This window comes from Orycteropus afer, unplaced genomic scaffold (genome assembly GCF_000298275.1).
Source record: "Orycteropus afer afer isolate SDZICR_OR568_19922 unplaced genomic scaffold, OryAfe1.0 scaffold00335, whole genome shotgun sequence".
NCBI classification, from domain to species: Eukaryota; Metazoa; Chordata; class Mammalia; order Tubulidentata; family Orycteropodidae; genus Orycteropus; species Orycteropus afer.
The window spans coordinates 3,222,078-3,246,093 of record NW_006921922.1 but is presented as its reverse complement, the minus strand read 5'-3'; the positions used below and the strand labels follow the sequence as shown (position 1 = coordinate 3,246,093).

At 35.9% G+C, this 24,016-nt stretch overlaps 1 protein-coding gene across 1 annotated transcript in view; it reads right to left on the bottom strand.

Moving 5' to 3' along the window:
• ADGRL3 (adhesion G protein-coupled receptor L3) overlaps window positions 1–24,016 on the bottom strand; it is a 584,624-nt gene that overhangs the window by 495,205 nt on the left and 65,403 nt on the right. The window contains exons 3-4 of the mRNA XM_042782480.1: window positions 9,830–9,844; window positions 6,858–7,658 (exon numbers count right to left, since the gene is read on the bottom strand). Of these exons, the coding sequence (XP_042638414.1) occupies window positions 6,858–7,658; window positions 9,830–9,844 (816 nt within the window). The remainder of the gene's footprint in view (window positions 1–6,857; window positions 7,659–9,829; window positions 9,845–24,016) is intronic.

Sequence of the window (24,016 nt, the reverse complement as noted above, 5' to 3'; positions counted from 1 at the left end):
AGGAAGAATCATTAACAACCTGAGATATGCAGACGATACAACTTTGCTTGCTGAAAGTGAGGATGACTTGAGGCATTTACTGATGAAGGTTGAAGAATACAATCTGCAGTATGGATTATGTCTCAATATAAAGAAAACAAGTATCCTCACAACTGGACCAATAAGCAGCATCACAATAAATGGAGAGAAGATAGAGGTTGTCAAAGAATTCACATTGCTTGTTTTTACAATCGATGCCAATGGAAGCAGCAGACAGGATATTAGACGACGTGTAGCATTGGGAAGGTCAACCTCAAAGGAACTGTTTCAAGTGCTGAGGAGCATGGATATCTCCTTGAGGACTAAGGTGCACCTGACACAAGCCATGCTACTTGCAATCACTTTGTATGCATGTGAGAGCTGGACAATGAATAAGGAAGACTGAAGAAGAGTTGATCCTTTTGAGTTGTGGTGCTGGCGAAGAATGCTAAAAGTGCCATGGACTTCTAAAATAACTAACAGATCTGTCCTGGAGGAAGTGTACCCGAAATGCTCCTTGGATGCGAGAATGGCCAGACTTCGTCTCACCCACTTTGGTCATGTTGTCAGATGGACCATTCCCTGGAGAAAGATGTCATGCATGGTAGGGTGGAGGGTCTACGAAAGAGGGGGAGGCCTTCAACGAGATGGATTGACACGGTGGCTGCAATGATGGGTTCAAATATAGCAGGGATCATGGGGCTGTCGCAGGATTGAGCAGTGTTTCATTCTGCTGTGCATTGGGTCGCTATGAGTCGGAAATGACTCGACGGCACCTAACAACAACAGCAACAACATATCTCACCTAAATTTAGAGATTGCATCAAACACCATAACCAAAAACCAGGTGAATTATGGGATGGCATTAAGAACATCATACATAAAGAAAGCAAAAGGTCATTTAAAAAGACAGAAAAGGAAGAAAAGACCAAAATGTATGTCAAAAGAGACTCTAAAACTTGCCCTTGAGTGGAGAGTAGCTAAAACAAATGGAAGAAATGACAAGATCAAAGAGCTGAACAGAAGATTTCAAAGAGCAGCTCCAGCAGACAAAGCCAGTTATTATAATGAAATATGCAAAAACCTGGAGTTAGAAAACCAAAAGGGAAGAACACTCATGGCATTTCTCAAGCTGAAAGAACTGAAGAAAAAATTCAAGCCTCAAGTTGCAATATTGAAAGATTCTATAGGCAAACTATTCAGTGATTCAGGAAGCATCAAAAGAAGATGAAAGAAATAGAGTCACTATACAAAAAAGAGGGAGCTCTGGTAGCATAGTGCCTAAGGCAATTACTTGACTGCTAACCAGAAGGCTGGTGGTTCAAACCCACCAGCCACTCCTTGGAAGGAAGATGGGGCAATCTACTTCCGTAGTGTTGCTGTCTTGGAAACCCAAGAAGGGGTCGCTATGAGTTGGGTCCAACTCGATGGCACACAACAACAACAACATACAAAAAAGAATTGGTTGATCTTCATCTATTTCAAGAGGTGGCATATGGTCAAGAACCAATGGTATTGAAGGAAGAAGGCCAAGCTGCACTGAATGAATTGGTGGAAAACAAGGCAATTGGGAGGCCTAAGTTCATACTCATTCAGGAATGGAACACATGCTCTCTGCGGGTGTAGTTCTAGATACATTCACATGGTAGAAATGTGCTCCATACCTCCTAATGCTGAACATTGTCTAGGTACAAATGTAGTTTATATTTTATGCATAGTCAATAAAACACAAGTAACCATCATGCTACTATTTTTTGGTTTCAACAAATAGCCTTCTGACATCCTCTTCTGAAACTGCCCTGAACTTCTGAAAGTTCCCTGTGAATACACTACTCCACTAATTTTCCAATTGTTTCAGTAAAATTTTCTGGTGTGTGATATTAATAATAGTGTTCAAAAATTTACACATTAACAGTTTGGAGGTGGGTATTGGGGAATGTTGTTAGTTGCTGACCAGTCCCTTCTGACTGAAAATTGGAATTAAATTCTTTCTAAAACCTCTGCAGAATATTTCTGAAGCACTAAGATTTTCCTCAAATTCTTTCTCAGTATACCATTTCAAAGTTATCTTTGTTGTTCTGGAGTGCAAATCTAATTACCTTAAAGTGCAAAATATAAACTACATTTGTATCCAGACACTACCTAGAATTAGGAGATATGGAGCACATTTCTACCATGTGGATGAATCTAGATCTACATCTTCAGAGAGCATGCACTCCACTACTGAGTGAGTCAGAATTTGGGTCTCCCAATATAAGCTTCACCTCAGCATTTAAGAATGGAGTGATTAAAAAATGGGATTAATGAAGACACCTAACCTTGTTGGGTTGATATTTAGCTATTAGGTTAACTTTGTTACAAAAGATATAATTATATGCCAGTCACTGTGGTAAGCAAATTATCTCATTTAAATCTAACAGTATCTTCTGAAGGTGGTAATCCTTCTTTCCCTTTATAGTTTAGGATATCAAGATACTGAGAGGCTAAAGCAACTTGCCCACAGTCAAAGACGAGGTTGGTCGTTTGAATCCACCAAGAATTGCTGTGGAATAAAGGTCTAGCAATCTGCTTCTGTAAACATCCCAGCCAAGAAAACCTTATGGAGTTGTTCCACACTGTAACTCATGGTGCTGATAACTCCATAATTTGGAGTCAACTCAGTGGCAATGTGTTGTTTTTAATCTATGTGTACATGTCACCCGAGAATTTTTATGTATCCAAGAGAACCATATTTATCTTAGATCTTTTGATGTACATAAGTTATATAGAGCATAAGTAAAACAGAAATACACTTTTACTTAAAAACTTCTAAATTGTGAATTTTCATTGGACAAGAAAACAGTAAAAATGAGAGCGCAAATAGCCTATTACCAATGGATGGCAACAGCAAATGTACTTAGGATCTACAGACATGGGATTAGTTTTTGACTCTAACATATATATAAGTTGAGGGTTTTTGTCACACATATAAGAATTCACTAAAGACAATTTCTTTGAGAAATGTCAATGTACTGTACCAAGAAAAAACACCCAGCTGAAACTGTTTTGTGTGGAATAAGATGAACAGCTCCTATTAATGCTAATTGAAATGCTCATATCCACACATACCATGCATAAAATTTACTTCTGCACTTATTCTTTCCACCTCTAAATTACAGTAAGACCATGCCAAAGTCCTAGCTTTTTAATTTGATCATTCATGCATAAAAAATGATACTTTTTTGCAATTATATTAATAAATTTAATACAGGTGAAATCTCACTACTTTCAAAACAGAAAAAGCCTTCATTATCGTTATTTTATATAAAAAAAGAAAACAACTGAATCTCCTGGATTAAGTTCCTAATTTGTTTAATAAGTGAACTTTTTATCATCTCTCAATGTCTGCTGTATTTTATTTCATTTAACCAATATGGAAACTGACACGTGGGCAAAATGCTTCATGTTTTAACTCCCATAAAAAAAAAATGACATAAAATCAAATGAGTGCTATAATTTACTTTATATACACAATTAAAATGATTCTCTCATTTTGAATGTGTGTGAGTGTGTGTATTAAATTTATTGATCTATGTTAGAAACATTTTTAAGAAGGTCTCTAAACACATGGAAATAGAGTACCTTCTTACTGTTTAAAGATAATTTGTAAAACTGAGCTAAAAATTTGCTGTATGTCAACAAGTGAAAACCTGGTATTAATTATAACCTATCTATTGTCTAAACAGAAAAGGTGTACCATCTTTTCAATAAACAGAAGTTGAAATATTTTAATGCCACTTCACAGATTAACCCCAAAACATGGTGAGGTATTATTTGTTATTGCTTTTGAGGCAATGATAAATTACTTCACATTCCAATTAAGAGGCAAAAAAGGCTAAGGATCATTTATACAAATAATTTTCACTGTCAAAATATATATCACAGCTAGGAAAGTAGTATCTACCTAGAATAATCTATATGATTGCTTCTTGTTCAGGTTTTCAATTGAAGGGCATATTGGGATGAAAATTCTTACCTTAACAGAGGTAAACCAGATATTGCACTTGGTCTAGGAAATATTTTGAAGACTTAGTGAAGATATTGCTATTGCATATTTAAGCTTTTCCCTCCATAAAAGCCAATTCAGCATGACATCAGTATTGTTGGCCATGGAAAAATATTGTTGTCACTTTTATTGAGACCTCTCAGGGATTAAAGAAAATGACAACTAATTTGTCATTCTATCAGTATAATTGGAAAGCCATTCATACATTCATTCTAAAAAGGTTATTATGTATTTACTATAAATATACAAGATATTACATTAGTACGTGAGAAAGCAGAAATTAGAGTTGGGTAAAAATATAGTAAATAAAAAGCTAGCTAGGTCAAGGTCATTTGACATAAAGATTTTAGGATGTAGTTGGGTAAAAAAAATGTATGTATAATGAACTAAGATAGCAGGATGACATAATAGTAGTCATGGTAAGAAGCACATTAACATGCAAATACTAAATGATAAAAATAACTTTCGCATTGCTATATTGCTAGCAAAATGTAGACACAATATTTAATTTTCTGGGAGCTCTGGTAGCATAGTGCCTAAGGCACTTGACTGCTAACCAGAAGGCTAGCAGTTAAAACCCACCAGCCACTCCTCGAAAGGAAGATGGGGCAATCTACTTCCATAGAGATACTGCCTCGGAAACCCAAGGAGGGCTCGCTATGAGTCAGGGCCGACTCGACGGCACATAACAACACACAACAACAACAATTTAATTTTCTGGGAACTCTGGTGGTGTAGTGCCTAAGGCATCTGACTGCTAACCAGAAATCTGGTGGTTCAAACCCACCAGCCACTCCTTGGAAGGAAGGTTGGGCAATCTGCTTCCATAGTGATACTGCCTCTGAAAACCAATGATGGTTGCTATGAGTCAGATCTGACTCAATGGGAGTAAGTTTTATTTAATTTTCCACTATAATTTACCTTTAAAAATAGTTTTCGTGCTGGCTAAAATAATTTGAAATTTTCAGCACCATTTTCAGTTGGCAAAGTGGGGAAGCACACACAATTCACATAACAGTAAAAGGAAATAATGTGTCCTGGAGAGGGAAGTTCTAACTCTTCTGGAGAATTGAAATAAAACCATTATCTCAAGTTTACTCAAAACCTGTTTGCATTGTCTTTGTTGTAACAAGTAAAACACATTCTTTTTCTTGTATTTATCAGTTAGATATATATATATATATGTCAATTAGGTATACTCAAACATGTGTACATTCAATTGTACAAAATTTCCAATTGGAGTGGTCATTTATTATGCTCTTTGTGAGTTGAATAAGTGGTGCAGGGCACCTGAACCATTATACCAATCTTAACCTCTGGCAATTTTGGAGTTGAGAGCACTTCTGAGGGTGTTTCACAATTAATTAGGTAGGATGATATACTTTAGTGAAGGTCTTGTGTACCTCACTACACAAAGAAATAACTAGCTGATAATTTAAAGGCTCTTCAAAGAAGAACTAAATAGAGGTGCATAAGAGACACAAACAATAAAGATAAACACTTTTATATACACAATACTGTATTATCAGTCACAAAAAACATTAATCTACAGGTAGATACATAGATATGCTGAATGACCAGGTATATCTAGGCAAAAGGGAATATACTCATGACCATATATAAAGTTGGCAGATGATATTTATACATATGTATTTGTATGTGCTATAAGAATGTCTATATAAATAGAACTAACAGATAACAAAGTTATGATAACTTCTTAACCATAGTCAACCACCCTAAGGGAGCAAGCTGTTGTGTTTATGGGCTTGGTACCATGGTCATGAGGGAGTCAAGTTCAACTGGCATAACGTTCTACACAAATACATGGTTCTACAAACTACTTTGGTAAATAGTAACTGGGGTCTTAAAGGCTTGCAAGCTGCCACCTAGATGCAACTCTTGGTCTCTCCTTATCTGTAGGAAAGAGGAATGAAAAAAACCAAGTATCAATGAAAACAATTAGTCCAAGAGACCAGTGGACCATTAGAACTTCAGCCTCTATGAACCTGAGATCAGAAGAACTAGATGGTACCCAGCTACCAATGTCAGCCACTCAGAAAGGGATCAAAATTGGAGACCCTGGATTGAGAGGGAGGAAAAATGTGGAATAAAATTCAAAAACACAAAACTGATCAAAATCATTGGTCTGATAGAGACTGGTGACATCCCCAGGACTATGGCCCCATGTTATCCTTTGGGCCTGGAACTGGACTCAATTCTGTGGATTAGCTCTCAAACAGTAAAAGGACCTATGATCAGAACACCTACGCCTTAGATCAATCAACTGTGAGAGCATAAGGGTAGCATTTACATAGGTAGAAAATTGGACAGACAGGAATGCATTGTTGTTGTTGTTATGTGCTATCGAGTCAGCCCTGACTCATAGAGACCCCTCCTTGGGTTTTTGAGGCAGTATCACTAAGGAAGTAGATTGCCCAACCTTCCTTCTGAGCAGTGACTGGTGGGTTTGAACCACCAGCCTTCTTTCTGGTTAGCAGTGAAGTGCCTTAGGCACTATGCTACCAGAGCTCTCACAGAAATGCATAGATTAAAGAAAAAAAAAAAAAAAAATGAAGAACTAAAGATTGGAAACTAACTGTATGAAGGAGAAAGAATCATTTGCTTATATTTCTATTGTTTTTACAGCTAAGAGTGATTAACAGCAATCATTTTAGTTGAAAAGATATACAAGCCAGACTTACAACAGGATAAATCTAATCAAATTGTACAATATAGTTATTGAGAATAAACTATCAATATTTCCCTCGACAGTACTGTCAAGGATTAAACTTACCTGATCTACTATCCAGAGGCCCAAAGTCCAACGAATACTTCACAACATGGTAGTTGTTCCACACATAAAGTAGGTTGTCCCTGGGGTTGTAATCCACTGCTGCGATGTACTGGTATGAGTTGGGAAAGGGTACATCCACCAAACTATCCTTACTCTGGTCGGTGTTGTAAATATAGTCAATCTTATTCCCTGTGGCCTCATTGTCATCATCCTCATATACAGATTTGACCACATACAAAATCCCACAAATCATAAATGCGTTGGAAGCTGACCGTTTATCATAGGCAGTATCCCATGTCCCTTCGATCCGTAGGGTATACGGGTTCAGTTGGCTAATGACAATTTTACCATTGTTTTGTTCTGTTGCATAGATTACCCATAGGCCGTTCTCATCCACCGCCAGGTCTATGTCAGATTTGCCTCCCCATCGGTAAGGTGAGGTATCATGATAATTGGCATTTGCTATGATGGCCTCCCCACTCTTTATCCTAGTCCGCAAATCAAACTTTACTATGTTCCTGGTGCGTTCTTTGTTGAAGAACAAAGCTCCATCATAGACTACAAATCCTGTGCCATCCACCCTGTGAGGGAGCTTGTAGGTTGTTGTTGGTCTTCCAGCAATGAAGTCATCCTTGGATGAGTACTCTGTCAGGGTATCCGTTCTGTAGGGGGTCCAGGGCATATAATAAATCTTGTCAGAAGCCTGTAGAGGGTCTTTGCACCATGCCCCAGATTGGTGGTCAGACTCAAACAAGTGTTCACTCTGGTACACTCCTTTTAGTAGTCCAGGGCAAAGAAAAACTGTTGGAAGGGGAAGAGTTAAAATGATAAATATATTAGTTTTAATATTTTGTGATATATTTTTATATTTTCACCAAATGGAATGCAACTCTAACAAGTGATACCCATCACTAACTAGTTATTTTGCTGCATTCTTCTGAGAACATAAAGTCTTCACTCACATTAATTTTATCTTTCTTTTAATAATCATTTTGTTTTCATTTGCTGATAGAATTTGGTCTTTTTATGATTAACTGTTTTTTTGTGGTTTATACCTTTTAAATATGTGTTGCTATACATTTTGGATATATATATTCAGAGGTAATATATATCTATGTCTTCTATAGACATATACCAAAGAAAACTGCTCATACACAATGTCTTTTTTTTAATTAATTCACTGAATAATATATCTTACTTAGAAATCAAAAAATAAAAAGTTTCCATTCCAATGAAATTAGCTATTCAATTGTTATCATTAAGAAACAGATGGAAATCCTGTAGCAATTAAAAAAAAAAAAAAAAAAGCCCTGTACTACCAGCCACTGAATCTACTAGCAGTAACACTCTCAAAGCTCCTATAGCACACACAGAGCATGCAATCCACACAATTAAAAATGAGCGATGGATGGATACTGGAAGGGAAAAAGAGAAAGGAAGAAAAGAAAGGAAAGAAGGAAAAAGGAAAGAAGAAAAAGTGAAAGGTTACAGAGAGGAACCCAAGATCTAGATTTTAATCAGTTAAAAATGTCCTGTTAAATACAGTAGTATTGGAACTTAAAAACATGTATCTTTTACTGTTACATGAGAAGAGCATTAAAAAATAAAACAAAAAACACAAGATTACTTGCTATAATATTTTGCTGCTCAAACTTCAGAATGAAAGTGGGCAGGAATCATCTGGTTCATTTTATTTTTAGTAAGCCTGAAGAGCATAGCATGTAAGGGTGGTGGGAGAGCACACATGGCTGATTCGTCTGTAATGGAGCAACTAAAAAGCAGTGTCTCCCAAAGGGTGGTCTTTGAAGCAACTGTTTCAAATGAGATAGTTAGAGGTGTTACACTGGGGGTGAGGGGAGTTCCACAGTCACATGTGTTTCAGAAACATCATATTAAATGGAATCATGGCAGAGATTCTAATAGCTAATGCACATTATTGAATTTTCAAGGAACAAGTGGGAGACTGAACAAATTTTACTAATTTGATCATGGAACCCTTTTTCTACAGAGCCTTTTTGTACTGCAGTGCTCCAATTAACCTGCTAAGGGAAGGAGATATTATCTAAAATGTTTTCCAAAGCAAACATGCTAAAAAAAAAAAAAAATCATGCAGTCCACTTTTATATTTAAAATGAGTAAAGTGCATCAGGTAGAGAAATTTAAAAAACCACAAGGGGTCTGGATGTTGACCCATATTTTAATGACTATAGGATTATACTCTCAATATTAGTGATTAGCTCTTTAATGGCAATTCTAAACACAGATCTAAAAGGAAAACAAAATAAGATGAAATTCTGCTAGATTTTGGAAGTTATTAAAAAAGAATATCAATTTTTGAATTAAAATGTTTTGATTTTAGACACATAGAAAGTTTGGGCAAGGTGCTGACTGCCAAAATGTTCATAGCAAAGAAAAAGGGTGAGCATCAGTACATAATCAACAATAACACTGATGATTACAATAATTTCTCAATATACTTTAGTATGATTGATAGAATTGTGAAGGACAGGTACCAATAATACTGTTGTCAAAATCTATATAATATTTATGATAAAGTTAATTTATTTTAGGGTATTTCAGAAAACTGTCTTCTCCCTTGCCCTCAGTACTTAACAAATTAAAGGAACATAGGAAACTAAGGCAGAGCTATATGGAAACTTATCTAGTATATAAATTAAAACAAATAAAAACAATTACTATCCATCGCCATCTACTGGATTTTAATGACTTATCTAAAACTAATGAGGAATAAAAATAAACTGTAAAAATTAGACACTATTAAGCTGTTTCATGATAAAAGGATCAAATCAGGACTGGTCAGATAAGAGCGTAAAGTGAAGTTGAGCAGCAGTAATAAATAAATTTTCATAAAATAGATAAGAATTAATGACAAAATTATTTCAGCTAAATGTTAAACTGTTAAATAACTTAGCCTATAAACAGTATATAATTTATGAAAGGTATTTAATTACCTTTTTGTTCCACTTCTATTGGAGAGAGAGAAGTAAAGAGAGAAAGGAGAAAAGAGAATAGATTAATGGTACGGTCTTGGCCAAGCACTTGTTATTCACCTCTTCCAAACTGAAAGTAAATAATATTTTATTTCACTCATACTTATCTTTTTGAATACTATGTTTATAAAGCACCCATTCCCATAATACAATTGTTTTTTAAAAAACAACCATATTGTAAGTTTTACAATATAGTACAAACATAGAAAAAATGAGGGAAAAATTAATAAATCTAAGATTAAATAAGAACACAATTCCAAAGTATAAGCATAGGAAATACTATATTAATAATAAGAACACCAATATTTCCATTTGAAGGGGAGATCAGTAATTATACACAGAAAGCTTTCAAATAGTTTGGCATATCTCAGTTATGGAACAGTATAGTTTACACCACTATCTAACAGAGTAGTCTTGCTTTTTAACCATCTCAAAAACTTCTCTCTCAAGAATTTCCACAGCTTGCCAGTCTTGTGGTGGAGCTCTGGTGGTGCACTGTATAAGGCATTTGGCTGCTAACCAGAAGGTCAGTGGTTCCAAACCACCAGCTGTTCTGTTGAAGGAAGATAGGGCTATCCGCTTCCCTGAAGATTTACAGCCTTATGAGACATGCATTTTATGAGACTCTGGTAGTGTAGTGCCTAAGGCACTTGACTGCTAACCAGAAGGCTGGTGGTTCAAACCCACCAGCCACTCCTCAGAAGGAAGATGGGGCAATCTACTTCTGTACTGATACTGCCTTGGAAACCCAAGGAGGGGTCGCTATGAGTCAGGTCCGACTCCACGGCACATAATAACAACAACCTATTAAGAAGGAATGTTCTTAATCTAATAAATGGATTTTGAATCCTTATTGAAAAGACCCTCTCCTTCTTACCCATCAATATTTTATATCACTATGGCAAAGGACTGTCATTAAAAAACTCTGTTGTCAGATGGTTCATGTCAATAATGAGCCAGAATCTCTGGCTTTTTTTGAAATTCTTGACTAAGTCTTTCAATATTTTCTTGTGAAAGTAAATTGAGATCCCCAAACATATTATGTTTATGTATTTCTCAAATTATATTCTCAGAAGAGCTCTGGTGACATAGTGCCTAAGTCATTTGACAGATAACCAGAAGGCTGGCAGTTCAAACCCAACAGCTGCTCCTAGGAAGAAAGTTTGGGTGATCTACTTCCATAGTGATACCACCTCAGAAACCCAAGGAGGGGTCACTATGAGTTGGGTCCAACTCGAGGGCAGTGAGTTTTTTGAGTTATATTCTGAAGAGTTAGCTTATTTTCTTTTTTTAATGAGTATTATTTTTAAGGTACTGATCGACACACAAAAAAAGTCCAAGTCATTGCTGGGAAATTGTAGTTATTCACAAAATACATCAAGACATTACTCCCATGGCTTACCAATTTTTTTTTTACAAAAATCTCATCAGAGAAAATTTGTCTAGATCTCAATGAGAAAAAAAAAAGGATGAGTCAGAAACAATAATGAAAGCTTAAAAATCAGATTTACAAGTGATGCAAAACTAAGGCAATCAGAATGAAAGGGATGAACTGATATATGCACAATAAATTAAATACTCTATAAGAACATTTCAAAAATAGACAAGACGGATATATTGTGGTGGGCAATTACATGTGTGTACTTTAACCTAAGCTCATATGTCTTCAATTATTAGAAAAATCAATCTCATTTTTTTCCATTGATTTAAAAATCTTCATATTACCTGTGTTAAAACAAAAAAAAAGCTATGTCTAGAAATTGCAAATGGATATCTTAGATTTCTCATCTCACTAACTTTTCACATCAAATTTTTAACAGATTTCTAGGAATCTTTTCTAAGCTCTACTATACTGATGTAACTTATCATCATCCTCATTTAATCTTTATCAGGTTAACTGCAGTGCTCACTGGAGTATGTGTCTCAAAATAGGTCAGTTAAAAGCTTTACCTAAGATATGCACTTCCTATTATGACTAGAATACCAACATATGTGTGCTACACTGACAACTAAAAGAAACATAGCAAAGACTCTTCATTCATTATTGACTTTAAAAAAAACCCAAACTATTATTTAATCAATAGTCTCAATAGTTTGGACTTGAGGCCCATTACAATGGAAGTAGAGGTTGGTGATGGAAAGTCACAGTAAACATGACATTTTTCAACTGCTAATCTACAAATAAATTTCTAGAACTGCATTAGTCACTTGAAATAAATCTAGATATATATCCTTTTTAGAATTATATATGGAAACATTTATATTCTAAAACATAAAACACACACTTTTTCTTCAGTCATATTTCACAGAGAACACTTTGACAGTTCTATATCTGAAGCAAAGATCCTAAATTCTTCTTTGTGAGTGTCACATCTTTCTTCAACAAATGCTAAAGAACTTACTGGAAAAAATAATTATATATGATAAAGAACAGTAATGATAAGGTATACAGCTCCTGTAAACACTAACTTACAGTTTTAGTGGACATTTTCATATTCAAAGGGTTTTACCTCTATTTTCTCATTTATTATACATGAAACTTGGTTTTTAATTCTCTGGGCCTTGTCTATTTTCAGAGAAGTTGGCATAAGCTGTAGTGTAAGCAAACCTTGCCTTTTAATTGCTTGTTGGTTACTAAAAATTAAGATTTATTAGACAACTCTGCTTTGGAGAACATTATCACGGTCTTGCCTATGTCATGACCACTATAGCTTATGTTTCATTGACATTTCCCCTGCTATCTGACAGTAGAGCTTTTCTATGAAACCTTTTGTAAATTGAAATGGCATATAGTGAAGAAGCAATCACCATTAATTTATATTGGAAATATTTTGAGTTCCCTGACTCAAAAAACAACCTATTGTGTCATGCCAAATAACACATAAAACCTAACACAAATATAAAGTGTTCACAGACACAGTTCAAAACTATTGTAGGTTGATGCTGAGTGTAGTTTCCGGGGAAGGAGCTTGGAGCCACCAGTCTCACGGCTCTGGGTGAGCACTGTCTTTTTAAAGGCTCACTGTAAAATAAACACTGAAGTGAACACTAGTTTTACTTTGTAAAAGTGAAAAACCTCTTCAGATTTTTTTCTGTTAGCGAAAATTGGTACTAATGAAGAGCCTTAGTAAAAGTTAAGTGACTTAAAGCAAACTTTGGAAAAGCAGAGGATACCTGTATTTGCTATTTTCAAAACTGAGGTAAAACAACCCTGTAATTTAAGTTGAAACAAGCACACACAAATCATAATCTCAAAATGAAAACTGGAAAGGCAAACACAAATTTTCACTGAAAAGCTTAGTACCATTCATGATTGACCAGTCACTGTGTTTCACCTTATTTTGATTCTGGAAGCTTCCCTCCCTAAAACCCTACAACAACAAAAATGAAATGAACAGCTTTGCGTAGACTTATTAACAACCTGTGATTATGCAGATGACACAACTTTGCTTACTGAAAGTAAACAAGATTTGTAGCACTTACTGATAAAGATCAAAGACTACAGCCTTCAGTATGGATCATACCTTAACATAAAGAAAACAAAAATCCTCACAACTAGACCAATAAGCAACATTGTAACAAATGGTAAAAGGCTGCAGTTGACAAGGATTTCATTTTCTTTGGATCCCAAGTGAACATCTGTGGACACTTCAGTCAAGAAATTAAACAACTTATTGCAGTGGACAAATCTGCTGCAAAAGACCTCTTTGATGTTTAAGAGCAAAGGTGCCATTTTGAAGACTGCCTGTACCATGGACTGCTAGAAGAACAAAAAAAATCTCTCTTGGACGATGTACAGCAGAATTCCCCTCAAAAGCAAGAATGGCCAGACTTGTCTCTTGTACTTTGATCACGCTATCAGAAAGGACCTGTTCCTGGAGAAGGATGTCATGCTTGGTAAAGTAGAGGGTCAGCAAAAAGGGAAGACCCTCAATGAGATGGACTAACACAGTGGGTGCAGGAATGGGCTCAAGTATGGCATTGATTGTGAGGATGGCACAAAACTGTGCAGTATTTTGTTCTGTCTTATGTAGGGTCACTATGAGTTAAAATTTACTCGATGGCACCAAACAACAACATGCGTGAAGAAGCATGTTCACCACTATATCCTTCCTAACCACACAGTGCCTGGACATAATAAAACCAAACCAAAACCCATTACCACTGATTTTGATTCCTCCTCATAGTGACCCTATAGGACAGAGTATAACTACCCCATAGGGTTTCCAACGCTGTAAATTTTTACAGAAGTAGACTGTCTTATCTTTCCCCAGCAGAGTAGGCTGGTGGGTTTGAACCATACCTTTTTGTCCGCAGCTGAATGCTTTAACCATTGTACCACCTGAGCCCCTTTGACATATAATAAGTAGTCAGAAATAGCTGTTGAATTATACATAATTGAACTGAAAGTGAAGATGTCTGTTTCTTGATATTTTAAGCATGTAGAATAAAGGAAAAGTTGTGAAACAGAAGCTGTATTTATTATATAAAAAAATCACACCATTATGCACATAGGTCTTTGACAAAGTTTAACGGGTGAGGAGGAAAGTAAAATTTATAAGCAATTTGTATCTCTGGCTCATGAGATGTAACACTGGGGGAAAGGGAAAATAATATATAGGGCTGTTCTTGAGGGTTATATTGGCAAAATAAATTATCATTATAAAACTGCCTGTGATGAGCTAAAAACATAGGTTTAAACTACTCCCTTCTTTGTAATGAAACCATAAATGAATGAACTATATGATGACAATTGTGCTAGGCATTCCTCAGGCCTTACTATGTTGTATCATTTATAGGCTTCCCTGTCTGGTCCAATATCCTGAATTCTGGCATTATTAAATCTTTCATTGTTCATTTCCAGACATCTTTGGAACCAGTGTCTCTCCTTTCTCTCTTCACTTTTATTTCCCAAACTACTTTTGTTGTCCATTCGGCATCTATAAATATGCTTATATATTTCCCTAATGTGATACTATTGTTGTCCTTTGTCAAATTTAAAGTCATAAGCTATATCCTGTGGTTAGAGCAAATGACAAATTCAAACTGAGGGTAATTTTAGTCTGTATAAAATGAAGAAATAGAAAAAAAAACAGACTAGTAAATATTTCCTTAGTTCTTAAGAGTTCATTAAATAGACATAATGTAGAATCCTTCACTGTTTAGAAAAATAAGATGTTATCATTTCCATCCATATTTGCATCATATGCAATACATTTGAATTTCATTCTTTAATTAGAAAAGGTATGGATCAGAGAGCATATGCATGCATTGCCAAGATTATTCAAATTACTTTGAAAATTACAGAGAAATAAAATTGTTGCCAAAAATAGTTAATGCCATAACTAAGAATTACAAAACTGCATCTGATTCTAATGTAGCTTACATTTTCTTTTCTTTTAAACTCTAAGTTACAGAGCATATTTTTTTCCTATTTACAATTTAAAATTTCCAAGTGGGTAGAATGTTATAACCAAGTGCTGCCTCTATGTTTTAGGAATATATGAACAAAAAGGCACATATGAGGAACATAAGATAAGACATTAACGAATCTCTAAATAAATATATGTTTAATGGAAATGTAGTAGCATTTTAAGCAGAATAATTTTCCTAGTTCCATTTAGCTTAGACTAGTAAAATATATTTGAGTAACCCACCAGCCACTCCTTGTAAGGAAGGTTGGGCAAACTACTTCTGCATTGATACCATCTTGGAAACCCAAGGAGGGGTCGCTATGTGTCAGGTCCGACTTGATGGCAATAACAACAACAACAACAACCACTTACCAGCTCAGCTGTTATAAGTATGGCCAAAAAAAAAAAAAAAGTGCTACTTATAGACCCCGTCATATTTGTATAGCACTTTATGATTTAACAAACTATTTCGCCTGAATCACTCAATTATATTCTTTAAACAACATTCTGATGTGTTATTTTTTATTTCTGTAACAGAGATATGGGAACCTCAAAAGGTTTAAGGATTTGACCAAGATCACTACTGCTGGGCAGTAGAGTCCTGTCCACTGCCGAATATCCTCTGCTGGCTCTCATGACATGTCAACTCTATGAAACAGTATGATTGCTGTGCTCTTGCTGTCCACTTGCCCTCTGTCACCAAATCCATGCAGGAATGAACATACTTTAGATGAGACAAGTAACATAGATGCAAGCTCTTTGATATGATGCATATCAAAAATTCTGAAAGACATAAACAGTACTGTCTCTGTTTTCATAATTGCTAACATTCATTAAGGAGTTCTGGTGGCACAGTGCTTAAAACATTCAGTTGTTAACCAAAAGGTCACAACTTGAGCCCCTCAGCCACTCTGTAGCAGAAAGATGAGACAGTTTGCTTCTGTAAAGATGTACAACCTTGGAAATCATGACACAGTTCTACTCTGTGCTACAGGGTCATGATGAGTCGAATCAACTCAATGGTCGTGGGTTTGGTTTGGAACATTAAGTGTATTACACTTGATTCTTGGACACAATACTAATTTAAATGGTGCAAGAACTTCATGAAGTAAACTTTCTTATTATCCCAACTTTTCAGATTAAAAAACAATCAGTGAAACAAACAAACAAATCAAATGGAGGCATAAGGATGCATGGTTTTCTGGTTAATACATTGTAAATTTGGGATTCAAACATATATTTTTATCTTAATCACTATTGCATATTCAGTACCCAATACCTAAAAAAGGAGCTCTGGTAGCATAGTGCCTAATGCACCTGACTGCTAACCAGAAGGAAGGTTGGGCAATCTACTTCCATAACGATACCACCTCAGAAACCCAAGGAGGGGTCACTATGAGTTGGGTCCAACTTGATGGCACATAACAATAACAACAATACTTAGAAAAAAAACAAAACCAAACCCACTGCCATTGAGTCAATTTCAACTCATAGCAACTCCCATTGGGTTTCTAAGGGTGTAAATCTTTATGGAAGTATATTGTCTCATCTTCCTCCCACGGAGCAACTGCAGGGTTTGAACTGCTGATCTTCTGATTAGCAGCCAAATGCCTTAGACACTATGCCACATGGGCTGCTTAGTACCTAAAAAGAACTCAATTAAGATTTATTGTTCTTCTATGGAATGAACACATTGCACTGTGATATTTCAAAGAAAGTGATTGGATAAACTCTGAAGTGCTATCACCCTTTGAGACCAGTAATGCAAAGCCATTTCCCAGAGGAGGTAATAGAAGTAAACAAAAAATGGGTTCCACATTTCCTGGCCAAGGAAAACATGATTTCTCTTATCACCAAAAACAAACCTGTGCCAAATACCCCATGTCTTGTTAAGTGTTATTATTCTGAAATAGATAATATTCTCTTCTTCCATTTTTCATTCTCCATGAAAACAAAATAAAAATTCAGTAAAAAAGGATAAATACTCTGTGAAGTTCATTACAATTTTGGGTATGCTGCATATCAAAAATTCTGACAGACATCTGTCTCTTTTAGTAAATAGAGTGCTAATCCTTTATTTAATAAAAGACAAAGGTAATCTCTGCAGCTCAGCTTTCAAATTAAGTTTTTCAAATAATAGCCATGCATCAGTGAATAAAAGTGCTGCTCAAGTACCTTGTATTACAATGGTTTCATATAATGTGTTTCCAAAATTATCACCTCCTAATGAATTTCTTCCTGGAGTTTTTAGATTGAAAATGTCAATAATTCATAAAATGCTTTCACTAGTCACATTCTAATTTCAACACTTAAATACAATATCTACAGATGCTATAGAAACTAAGACTGCCTTTTATTTTATATTAACTCTCCATCCCATTGGTAGATCTACACAGCCTTTCAAACTGTTAATTTAGCCTTTTAAAAGAAAATGGTGCTATTAGTAGACTCTTTTGAGGATCTATTTGTAATAACTTCTAGTTAAAATAATAATTTTTCAGAGTTATTATTTCTAACACAAAGCCAATATTACATTTGATTCATCAAGGATTCACCCTTGTCACAGTGATTTGTCACCACTCTGTAATAACCACATGGCATTTAGAGTTGCTAAACACAGGAAAAAAAAAAGTGGAGTCACTATATATGTAAGATTGTGTAAGTGTACATACAGATTAGATCCACTGAAGACATTGATTGAGCGGTGCAAACATAGAGACCAATAATAATAAGAATCATAATACCTAACAGTTCCTGAACATGCATTATGTATGTAGTTGTCCTGTGGATTGTTTTATTTAATTCTTACAGAAACTCTATGAAGTTTTGGAGGAGGAATTGATCCGAGCATTAGGGAAATGTGAAGTCTAATAATTGGTAATTTTCACTTATTTACTAATGACAAGCTATTTTAAAATGCTTTTAAAGGAATGTGTGAAAAGGATTTAAAAGACAAATGAATAGAAGTGGGCGGCAGTGATGAAGAATCATCAAGAGAAGTTGAAGTTAAAACACAAGGCACCACACTAAAATCAAACTTCCTGTGGAATATGCCATCCATTAGTTCCTAAGAAATACATTTTTGACTGATTTCTATTTCTAGGTTTTATGCATCCATTTCTAACATAAAACAGAAATTGTATTAAAATTAATCTAGATCTACCTATAATGTTGTTGTTGTTGTTAAGTGCCATCGAGTCGTTTCTGACTCATAGCGACCCCATGCACAGCAGAAGGAAACACTGCCCGGTCCTGCGCCAGCCCCACAATCCCTGCTATACTTGAGTCCATCATCGCAGCCACCGTGTCAATCCATCTTGTTGAAGGCCTCCCCCTCTTTCCTCGACCCTCCACCCTACCAAGCATGACATCCTTCTCCAGGGAATGGTCCCTTCTTACAACATGACCAAAATAGGTGAGACGAAGTCTGGCCATTCTTGCTTCCAAGGAGCATTTCGGGTGCACTTCCTCCAGGACAGATCTGTTAGTTCTTTTAGCAGTCCATGGTACTTTCAGCATTCTCCGACAGCACCACAACTCAAAAGCATAAACTCTTCTTCGGTCTTCCTTATTCATTGTCCAGCTCTCACATGCATACGAGGCGATTGGAAATATCATGGCTTGTGTCAGGTGCACTTAGTCCTCAAGGAGATATCTTTCCTCCTCAGCACTTGAAACAATCCCTTTGCAGTTGACTTTCCCAATGCTACATGTCGTCTAATGTCCTGACTGCTGCTTCTGTTGGCATTGATTGTAGAACCAAGCAACGTGAATTCTTTGACAACCTCAATCTTCTCTCCATTTGAGCACAATAATAGACATATTATAATTAATATTCCTACAGTTATAGAATTGAAAATTTTATTATATTTCATTTAGTTCCATCTATATTTTACACATGAGCAAAAATTATACCACACAATCAAAATATTAGCCCCAAATCAAGGTTAACTTTTTAACTCTCAATAGTATTAAACATAAATTATTTAAGTAATGTGATATTTTTTATTCACTAAGTAGTTTTAGTATTATGAGGGCAGGAACTGGTATCTGCACTTTATTGTTCAGAAAATAAAAATGGCAGCTGTAAAAAGGCAAGTTATATATTTCTCACATAATTATAACTAAATATTATTCTTTCAGTCTTTGTCAGAGCTCTTAAGATCTTGTGAATTGACATTTTTTGCAACTTTTGAATAATCACCTGGTGCAAGTGATGCGACAACCAAATCCACACAGACATTCAGGAAGAAGAAAAAAAATGTACATATATATAGACACACACACACACACACACACAACATTGAAAGTTGTTGTTGTTATGTGCCGTCAAGTCGAAAGAGTGGCCTAGAAATGCTGAGGAAATAGTATACACTCTTGGGACTTTGTGGAACATTGCAAATGCTGCAGTCAATTTGGGACTGGATTCACTAGCCAAGGAGCAGAAAATATTTTGTATTTAATAATTATTCAGTTAACAGCAATATAACTCATCATACAAATATGGTTTCTAGAGATGAAAACAAAAAGAAACAAATTTTCAGAATTTACTAGTAGAAAGGTCCCTGAGTGGCACAGATAGTTTGCCCTTGGATAGTAACCCAAAGGTTGCCTGTTTGAACCTACTCAGTAGCACTGCTGAAGAATCAGCCCTGGTGAGCGGCTTCCGTAAAGATTCCAGCCAACCCAGCTCTGAAACCTATGGAGTATCCTCAAATGAATACATAAATAAATAAATGCCTCAGAAGTTGCAATAGAAAGCTTATCTCAATTTTATACTATACAAGTCAACTGATTCCCCTGGAAGGTCAGTTTAAGATCTGTACTCATTCAGAGTTTTGGTGCTGGTTAAAATTAGTACGTTAATACTAATTCATCTAGAATAAATGTCAGGCCTTTAGACACACTAGTAGAAATTTCCAAGATGTGTTTATTATATATTTTTCTAATTTTATGTCTTATTAATCCTATATGTTAATGATATCCTTCACAACTGTTTATTCATTTTTAACTTATAATCCACACATATGTTCATTTCTGAACATTTGCTCATTCTGTTTGTCCCTCTTCAGAATGCCTTTTTTATCTTTTATCTCTTAGTTAAGCCAAACTCTTTCCTCAAGGTCACAGCCAAGTTTCCATTCTTTCATGAACTTTTCTCTATTTACTACAGCTCATACAGAATAATAGTATGATTTCACCATAGTTTGCATGCAGGTGGTGGTAGTGATGGTGAGCAGTGTCAGTAATGTTCTAGTGCAAGGGTCAGCAAACTTTTCTGTGATGGTTAAACAGTAAATAACATAAACTTGTAGGGTACATGCAGTCCTTGTTACATATTCTTCTTTTTTTCTAACACTCTTTTAAAACTATAAGAGACATTCTTACTTAATGAATCTATACAAAGATAGCTCATGGTTATTTATGCCACAGCTCTGGTTTTGCCAATCCTTGTTTTAGTTCATTTCACTTATACTCTCTCATTTACTATTTTACTCACCCTTGACATTTGTTATCTTCTCTCTATCATTCTCTAGAAGTACCTAGAGATGCTTAAAAGTAAAGAACCTGTGTCCTTCACTTTAATATTATCAGCTCTATCTCAATATTTTGCTATGTGTGGTGGGGCGACAATTGTTGCCATTTGCATGCCTTTAAAAGCATAAGCAAAAGACTACTTAGTGTGAACTTGGCATGGTTTGTTTAGTAATGTGAATAAGGTATATGGAGTCAAATATCACAGATGGAAAAATATTTTATTTCTTCTGCTTTTGTTTATTGTTGTGGAGTTGGCTCCCAAATCATGGTGATCCTAAGCACAGTGGAATGAAACACTGTGCCAGCCACACGATCAGTTGTAGATCGAACTGTTGTACCTCATATGGTTTTCACTGACTGATTTTCAGAAGTAGATCTCCAGTCTTTTCTTCCTTGTCTTAGTCTGGAAGCTCCGGTAAAACATGTTCAGGGTTATAGCAACACTTCAAGCCTCTGCTGACTGGTGAGAGGTGGTGGCTGCACGTTTAGTGCATTGTGAAAATTCTGCCATTGAACCAGTATACACATGATAACCTGCTTTAAGTATGATTCTTACCTCTCTCTAATGAAATCCACTACATCTTTGTCTACCTAGATAACTGTATATTGTAAAAGGTTTATTCTACAGTAATTGCTAAGGAAAATTTTGTTAATTTGTACAGAATTTCTCCTTATTGGTATTAATTTTTTTTCTTTTTGATTTTTTTTTATTTACCATTTGCACTAAGCTAGTCTATTTGCTGAGTGCTTTGTCCCTATAATCTTATTTAATCCTCACAAAAACCAAGTTGAAATCCTTGCCACCACTTTACGGAAGACTGAATATAGAGTAATATAACTAACAATTGGTATTTGAACTACAGACTTTGTGCCCATAGCCACTACACCATGTTCCCCAATCAAAATAAAAAGTAAAACACAATAATCATTCTGATAACTAACACTGATTCCCTGATTACTACTTACTAGATAGGCTATACTTTTAAATAATTTACATGCATTATCTAGTTACTATTCACAGTACTACTATAAAGTAGATAATGTTATTATTTTAATCTTACACAGAGGGTGATATATGAAATGGTACAAATAAATTAAGCCATTGTTGTTGACTCTGACACATAGTGACTCTACAGGCGGAGAAGAACTGGACCACAGGATTCCCAAGGTGGTGAACTGCCCCATCTTTCTCCTGCAAGACAGGTGGTGGGTTTGAACTGCTGACATTTTGGTTAGCAGTCGAATGCTTTAACTACTGTACTACCAGGGATCGTACCAAAAAAAAAAAAAAAAACCTCACTGCCATCGAGTCGTTCCTGACTCATAGCAACCCCTTCCTTGGGTTTCTGAGGTGGTATCTCTACAGAAGTAGATTGCCCAATCTTCTTTCTGAGGAGTGGCTGGTGGGTTTGAACCTCCAGCCTCTGGTTAGCAGTAAAATAACTTAGGCACTATGCCACCAGAGCTCCTAGGGATCCTGCAAATAAATAAAAAGTAAATGGCAGAACCAGTATCAAAAGGTAGATCTTTTCACACCAGAGCACAAGTGCTAAACATTATCCTCTAAGTGTCATCTACTATTGCTGAATAATTCTGTTAAACCAGGGAAGCCATACAATTTTCAGCTACCAGTTGCTGTTGGAGTTGAGTCCTACTCCGACCTCATTTGTGTCAGAGAAGAATTGTGCTATATGTGTTTTTGAAGAGTTGTTGTATCAGAAGTAGATGGCCAGGCATTCTTTCAAAGTGTCTCTGGGTGGACTCGAATCTCTAACTTTACGGTTAGCCCCTGAGTGCATTCACCATTTGCACTATCCCGGGAAGCCTAAGTTGTATTTCTTATGCATTAAAAATTATGTGATAGCCTGTTACCAAGGAAAACATCTAACTGTGACATTTAACAAACAAAAATAATTAAAAAAACCTTTTAAATATTAGTATTAATGTTTAGCATCAACCTATCTGTAAAAATAAGTCTTACACTATTTTATTATATTACTTATGCATCTTAAACTTATAGAAGTGGTGGTTTTCTTCTGGGAATCTTCTCTTTTTTCTTTAATTCTTCAGTGTGCATCATAATAATGAAGATGACACTGTTGAAAGTCAAAGACTACAGTCTTCAGCACAGATTACCCCTCAACATAAATAAAACAAAAATTCTTACAACTGGACCAACTAAGAAGCATCACAACAAATGGAAAAAAGATTGAAGTTGTCAATGATTTTATTTAATTTGGATCCATAATCCAGACCCATAGAAACAGCAGTGAAGAAATCAGACTTAGAATTGCACTGGGCAGGAGCTCTGGTAGCATAGTGCCTAAGACACTTGACTGCTAACCAGAAGGCTGGAAGTTCAAACCCACCAGCCACTCCTTGGAAGGAAGGTTGGGCAATCTACTTCCGTAATGATACCACCTCAGAAACCCAAGGAGGGGTCGCTATGAGTCGGGTCTGACTTGACGGCAAACAACAACAACAACGTTGCACTGGGCAAATGTGCTGCAAAATAAAATCTTTAAAACGTTAAGGAGTAAAGATGTCACTTTAAAGACTAAGGCGCACCTAACCCAAGCCATAGTATTTTCAATCACCACATATGCATATGAAAGTTGGACTGTGAATAAGGAAAACTGAAGAAGAATTGATGCCTTTGAATTGTGGTGCTGGCAAAGAATACTGAAAATGCCATGGACTGCCAGAAGACCAAACAAAGTTGCCCTGCAGGAAGTGCAACCAGAATGATCCTTGGGAGCGAGAATGGCCAGACTTTGTTTCACCTGCTTCGGTCATATTGTCGGAAGGGACCATTCCCTGGAAAAGGATATGCTTGGTAAAGTAGAGTGTCAGGAAAAAAGGGGAAGACCCTCAACAAGATTGATTAATATAATGGCCACAACAGTGGGCTCAAGCATAGCAAAGATTGTGACAAAGGCACAGGACTGGTCATGGTTTCATTCTGTTGTACACAGGGTCACTCTGACGGCACCTATCAATGACATCAGATTAGTCCCTGACAATTCACTCTAGGTAAATATAGTCAGCCCAGCTAAATATAGGCTAAATTAGATAGTGGGAGCTCTGGTAGCATAGTGGTTAAGGCACTTGACTGCTAACCAGAAGGCTGGCGGTTCAAACCCACCAGCCACTCCTCGGAAGGAAGGTTGGGCAATCCTACTTCCGTAGTGATACT